The 7,009-nt window shown below is 39.7% G+C and overlaps 1 protein-coding gene across 1 annotated transcript; it reads left to right on the top strand.

Moving 5' to 3' along the window:
- The first annotated feature begins 858 nt into the window (after positions 1-858).
- Positions 859-4,110, top strand: neurod6b (neuronal differentiation 6b). Its single transcript, XM_067606248.1, has 2 exons — positions 859-1,347; positions 1,727-4,110. The coding sequence occupies exon 2, from the start codon at positions 1,732-1,734 to the stop codon at positions 2,734-2,736; it is 1,005 nt and encodes a 334-aa protein (XP_067462349.1). The 5' UTR covers positions 859-1,347; positions 1,727-1,731; the 3' UTR covers positions 2,737-4,110.
- Positions 4,111-7,009: the final 2,899 nt, after the last annotated feature.

Raw genomic sequence — 7,009 nt, 5'->3', positions numbered from 1 at the left:
CCCCTGGTATGCTCACATAATGCTCCATGTAAGGTGCGTGCTGGAATTTCTTTACCCAGTTTATATACTGTACATTAACACCACATACTCTGTGTGACTGTCTTGCGTTTTGTTGACTTTGACTTTACTTCCTCATTGTTTATTAGTGTATTTTTTTGTTTTTTATGACCTTATTAAAACCCAGTACTGTGTGTATAAATGTATTGAAGTAGTAACTTACCTGTGCCACAAACTGGACTTGCACATTTGATGAAGGTGACAAAATACAGAAATAACCGTATGGGCTTCTGTATGTACGAGCAAATTTTGCTTTTGTTTGCTGATTTGTTTGCTGATTCACTGTCAGAGAAATGTACAGTCTGTTACCCTGCAGAGTGATGTTACTTATGCTATAAAGCAGAAATCCAAGTAGACTCATTTGAGAGGGTGCACAATCACAGATACAGAGCATATGAAAACCCACTGTATTTAAGCATGTTTACATATACAGTTTCTTGGGTCTTTGAGACCCCAAACAAAAGCAATGTGTCATTTTCAGCCGTTCAAAATCATGTTTATAAACAATTCTCACAAAATTATTAAAAATTGTGAAGTATCAAGATGATAAAACAAGTTTGTTTTTTTGAGCTGTTAAAGAAGGCCCCAAACAGAACATTAACATACTTGGATATTTAAATCTTCTTGGTCCCAACATAACTTACTGCAGATCCCTGTCAGAAATGCTTTTATAATTGATTAAATTTAATGTCACTGAATTATCTATAAGTATAATGAATAAACAAGTGAAAACGTAATCTATCTATCTATCTATCTATCTATCTATCTATCTATCTATCTATCTATCTATCTCACCTGTTGAGAATGACTGCAATCTCTCCTCATTCTTTCCCAGACAAAAAGACATTAATTCATCTTTCTTACACGGAGAGATGCAGATATTAGTTGTTATCCCTCTCCAGTCTGTGTTTTTGACGGTAAACGCGGGCCTCCCGGTGCCCATTACCGGAGCTGCCAGATGATCGGTACGGAATGGAGGTCCCATGGGAGACTGAACACGTGGTCTAGGCTGCCACAAGACGTCAGCGGCAGATGGCATGGGTACCCGCTGTTGGCATGAGTGTCATTCCTCAAAGAGAGAGGGAAGGTGAAGATAGAGAGAGAGAGAGAGAAGGGGAGAGAGAGAGAGAGGGGGGAGAAAGAAGAGCAGAACACACACAGCAAAGCAGAGAAAAAAGAGGGTGCGCAGGTTCAGCTTTTTCTTATAATTTGTTGGTTTGCAAGAGAAGAAGCTGCGGCGCAGATTCAGAGGAGATATTTGGGAACATGCACGGTGCACGCTGACCAGAGGTAAGTATTACTAGCTTTATATTGCTTATGCATTAATAGGCTTTTGTTCAGAGTTCAGGTGTGCAGAATGATTTTGTACTGTGCTTTTGCTAAAAAAACAAACAAAAAAACCCCGAAGTGGGTCGTTATCATGTATTATTACCAGATATCATGTAATAAAAGGCTTAAAACAAGGTTCTATTGCTACAACAAGTCCAAAGACAATGAAGTTGAGTGCCTTTGAAAAGGTAGAAAGCTGTGACATTGGCCTCGCTTGCCAATTTGTTCCTCTTCCTCTTGGGAGGACCCATTCACAAGGTAATTAACTGACAACCTTCAAAAGACGTCGGTGGTGTATACTCTGTCCTTATAGTTTATGTTCTGGCTTTGATTTTTACAGGAAATATGTTGACACTGCCTTTCGAGGAACCGCATATGATGTGCGAGCCACGGTTTGGTGCCAAATATCCCCGTGAAAGCTTACCTGAGAGCCGGGAGCAGGAGCGACAGCACAACCCGGACAGGTCCAACTCAGACATGAGGGAGGCAGAGGGCGACATCTCCGACAGAGAGGAAGATGAGAGAGAGGACGATCAGGATGAGGACGGGCTTCCTAAAAAGCGAGGCCCCCGGAAAAAGAAGATCAGCAAGGAGCATATGGACAGGTCTAAACTACGGCGTCAGGAAGCCAACGCCCGTGAACGCAGCCGGATGCACGGCTTGAACGACGCCCTGGAGAGCCTGCGTAAAGTTGTGCCGTGCTACTCAAAAACTCAAAAACTGTCCAAGATTGAGACCCTCAGACTGGCTAAAAATTACATCTGGGCCCTGTCAGAGACTCTGAGCGCAGGGAAGAGACCGGACCTCCTCACCTTCGTACAGACTTTGTGCAAAGGATTATCCCAGCCCACCACCAACTTAGTGGCCGGTTGTTTGCAGCTGAACGCGAGAAATTTCCTCACAGACCACAACGGGGAGGTCATGTTCTCTGGCAGATCGCCATACGATGCTATGTACTCGTACCCAGGCTCAGACATGAACACGCCCCCCGGCCACAGCGGCGGCAGCTTGGACAGCAGCGCCAAGCCGTTCCGTCACTACAGCTACAGCGGCGCGTACGAGCCGTACTACGAGAACCCATCCCCAGAGAGCAGGAGCCCGCATTTCGACGGCCAGCTGAGCCCGCCGATGAACTTTAATGGGATTTTCTCCCTAAAACACGAGGATCCACCAGACTACGGCAAAAGCAGCCACTATGGCATGCGCTACTGCAGTGCGCCAGGACGCGCGGCTCTTGCGCACAACTCCATGTACAGAGTGTCCCCAGAGGCCCGTTTCCCCTACGATCTGCACGTCCGCAGCCAGTCCTTCCAAGCACAAGGGGAAGTTAATGGCTCTTTCCACAATTAATCAATCAGCTGGACAAAGCTCAAGTTTCAGAAGCGATGCAATTTCCCCCCGCAGATGTCGAGAGTGAAACGAAATGGACTCCAGACAGGCTGATGCACTGCAAAAATGCCAATTTTAAGAAATAATTTTGTGTCATGTATCCAGTCTTATTTTTCTTTGAAACACGACAAAAAAATCTGCACCTTAGATTTCACTTATTCGGTGATTCATTTGTGTCAATCTGAGGCAAACAGAGGAACAGCAAGAATGTTGTTTGGAAACAAATTAAATTATCTCAGTCTGAAGGCAGATCTTCTCCTTCGTTGACAGAAAATTAAGATTTGATGGCTTAGTGCCACATGCTTGTTTCCAGTGGAAAACCACAAAAACTCAAATGTAGAATAATTCGTTAAAGATAAGAGATTCTGAGCAATTTGTATGTTCTATCTAAATTATCCTGGGTATATATAATCATTTGTCAGTGCTACAGATGTCGGTCATGCTGTGAGGTAGATGACGATGATACAATGCACGTTATTTTGTTTTGGTGGTTATATTATTAGAAATCGGTAACAAATGAGCAAACTAAATTCAGCCAAATGAAACAGCGGGGAAGAAAAATCTAACAATGTTTCATCATCAGGGAAGTTTGCTGAGACATGATTGGAGTTCAGAGATTCAGTCTGTTAGCAATAAAGGTCAATTGAGCTATGCAAGGCAGCCAAATGCAATCTTTGCTTATAAAAAAAGAAAAGATATATGTTCCTCTCACAAGACGTTTCTCATAATCTAATATCTACTTAAAATGATGGCAATTATACAAAATTCAATATGATCATAAAGTTTGGAGACGTGCATGTGTTTAGGAGACCTGATGATGATGTCATCTGAATTGGTCATATAAATACAGGAAGTTGTGGGGAAAAAAACATAAAAATTTGTATGTGGAGTAAATAGTGTGGTAACGAGGTGAATGTAAATTGTATTTATTTAAGCTTATTTATTATAAGTCCGTCAATTTGAATGTTGATAATATATTATAAAAAATATTGTACATTTCAGCAGTGTTACCTTTTATGTGAATTTCCATAAAGTTTTTTTTTTTTTTAATTTATTGTTGTATATTTCACTACAGTTTTGCTTGAGGTCGAGCACTGGAAGGAAAATCATTTTGTGTGAGGTGAACAGTTTCAAAACAATATGAATCCGAACAACATGCCTTAAAAAAAAAGGGAGATGATGACCATCAATATGCAACGAAATGAAAGTTTTTGGATAGTTTGATGTGAACCTTTTACACTTCCTTGTTCCTGCTGAGGAGCAACTGTGATGCACTTCATGTATTTCTGCACAATGTTGGTGACTGTACTCTCATAAATCCTGTTGATTTTGTAACTTTGAGATATATTTTTATTTCTCTCTCTCTCTCTCTCTCTCTCACACACACACACACACGCACTCACACACACTTACACTCACGCACACACACACACACACACTTCTGAAAACTCGTTATGGATCGAAATATTCGTGAAGTAATGTGTTAAATGTTTTGTGATGTGTTTTGTCGCTATAAAATGAGGAGAGGCTGTGAGAGGCTTTATGTTGTAGCCCTGCAGCTCCTCAGCTTTCTGTGGAAGTGATCGACAGCAGACGGCAATTAAAAAAAAAAAATGTTAGAAAAATAAATCACGATAAAAAAAAAACGCCCCGGGCGTAATTTTATTTATTTATTTATTTATCAAAAAATTGCATCTTGTAATAATCTAGTATAATTTCACAGGCTTGAGGTGTGTGGAGGCCTGTTTCAGCACAGTTCACAGAAACAGATTTTTAACAGGCTATGTACAATTTTAAAAAATGCATTTCAATCATTTTCTATATAACAAGTCAAACCCTGGTCTTAATTGGGGGATTTGTAATTACGCATTATTGGATAAAGTACAATGAAACGATGTTAAATCTCACACAGCCAACAAAGTTTGGTGATTCTTCCTCTGAAATACGCTTGTCGATATAAATTGATTTCATTTCAGTTGATCAGAAGGCTGATTTGTGCCCATGAGGTGTTGGATGTCAGCCAGAGAGCACAGACAGTCGATCACAGTCCTCCCAGTTAGAGGAAAAGTGTAACTTCTAATCTCTTGAGATTTAATTTCGAAGAAAAGGTGATAACTGTCTGTTTATTTTTTTTTCAGGTCTTAAAAAACAATTTGATTTTGCTCTCCAGCTTTTTTTATGACTCTAAACATCAAGAAAGAGATTTAAATGAGGCTAAACCCACGTATTCCCCTTTATTTGCGGCATGTTTATTTGCAGAAGTAAAATATATAAATACATGAAATAATTTAATATAATCAATTGAAGCAATATGAAGCTGATGTTGATAAGATCATGTAGATTAAGTCATTTATTTGTGTTTACATCGTGTTTATATCCGGAGGAAGTTGTTAAATTATCGACTATCTTACTTTCACTGTTAAAGATGTGTATTTTCACTTTGGGGTATTATCATCAAAATATACTGAAAACCGTTCACTGTATTATTTTTAGTATTATTTATTTATTTATTTATTTCAGGATGTAATCATTAGAAAAGTTGGAATAGCAAGTTGGCCAAGGACGCGCGTGTGAAGGAAGGCAGACGCGCACTCGCAGCCACGATGCAAGAATAGTTTAATAAGTTACCAACGTCTCGACATGACAGTCTTCTACAGGGTACCGAGGTACATAACAACTCAACAGACATTATATAGAATATATTATATAGGACACAGGTGTGCTCTGTCAATCACATTTACATACTGTAGGAGGACAGACGCACACACGCACCTGCTCAGGTTATTTCTTTTACGCCAGTCAGATGGCTGGTATTTAAATTGATCAAATTCTTTTTAAAAACCATTTAGGACTAAATTCATATGTAGAGTGCAAAAGCAATATGAAGAAAAAACCTTAAACTGTAAGTACAGTTTACTCAGTATTGGATAAAAATGAAAATATGTCTCTTTCAAAACCTTCAAAACTCTCTTTGAATTTTTATGTTGGAATAATTGAAGCTTTCGAGAAGAAGACAGACATATGAGAAATATTTTTGTTGTTTAAGGAAATCAGATATAAACTGAAAGTGAAAATGAGCTTGGCATGTCTGTAATTACTTTAGTAAAAGTTTATCTTTGCAGCAACAACAAACACAACTATGAAATCATATTTCACAAATGACAAGGATTTCCATCTGGGCCCTCTCAGGCCACTTTTGAGCTTCAAATAATTGTCAATGTTGTTTTTGTAGCTCAGTAGCTAGTTAACCAGAAGACACCTGTGTACTTATCAGGATTCAAGTTACAGTAACTTTCTTTTTTGTTTTGTTTTGTAGAAGTTTAACTAATGAGAAAGGAGGGAAAAAAAGAGTTGGTGTTGTAAATCATCATCACCAAATTGTACCGTCTGATGTAATCTAATGTTACATCATTATTAGCATATTTGTTGCTTTGTTTTTACAGATGAACATGAAAATTTGCATGATTACGAAGTAAGACATATTAATATTGTGCAGATTCACAACTGTAAGAAAAAAAAAATGAAAACACTAAATTAGGCCTGGTGGAAGCTGCTCGTATAAATGAGTATTGACTGGTTATTCAATAGAAATCATTAAACAACATCCCATTTTCAAAAATTCTTCCTGTTGATGTGACTGCAAAGAATTTCAAACTGTGCTGGGATTTGCTTCATGTTGATTTAGATAATGAAATAAAATGCTGCATTTGGTGAAATGTGCTTCTTACATTACAGAAAAGAATCACAGCAAGGCTGAAAAACCACAACTTCAACTAATGTGACAAGAAAATTAGAAAAAGCGATTGTTTTCCTGACTTCATTCCCTCACTCCTCCTCTGTCTCATCATTAAAACTGGAAGACTGGATGGCTAGAGGTCCCTTTGGGGTCCTTTATGGGTTAGGGGGCTAAAGCACCTCTTTACCCCCCTAACCCACACGCCACCACCAGGCCTTGTTTGTCCCATGCAGGAAGATTCTCACCTCGTCTGCCTTGTTCCTGCTTTTTCTACCAGGCTGGGTGGTGTGTGTGTGTGTCTGTGTGTATGTATATGGAGGGTTCAAATCCCTCTTGAGGCCTCCCACGGGAGGCAGACAAGGGTGGGGAGGAGTGGAGAGGAGTGGAGGGAGGGGGTGTTTCACGCCCACAGGGTCCACGGGGTGGCGTGCGGCAGTTTAGCACGGGGTCAAACGTGTACACGTACCCCTACATTCATGCAGCTCATTAAGCTGGGTA

The sequence above is a fragment of the Thunnus thynnus genome, chromosome 12, assembly GCF_963924715.1.
Source record: "Thunnus thynnus chromosome 12, fThuThy2.1, whole genome shotgun sequence".
In the NCBI taxonomy this organism is placed as follows: Eukaryota; Metazoa; Chordata; class Actinopteri; order Scombriformes; family Scombridae; genus Thunnus; species Thunnus thynnus.
This window is presented reverse-complemented; position numbering and strand designations above follow the sequence as displayed.

What these genes read in the sequence shown, in the direction of transcription:
- neurod6b (XM_067606248.1), top strand. Translation starts at nt 1,732, where the DNA reads ATGTTGACACTGCCTTTCGAGGAACCGCATATGATGTGCGAGCCACGG.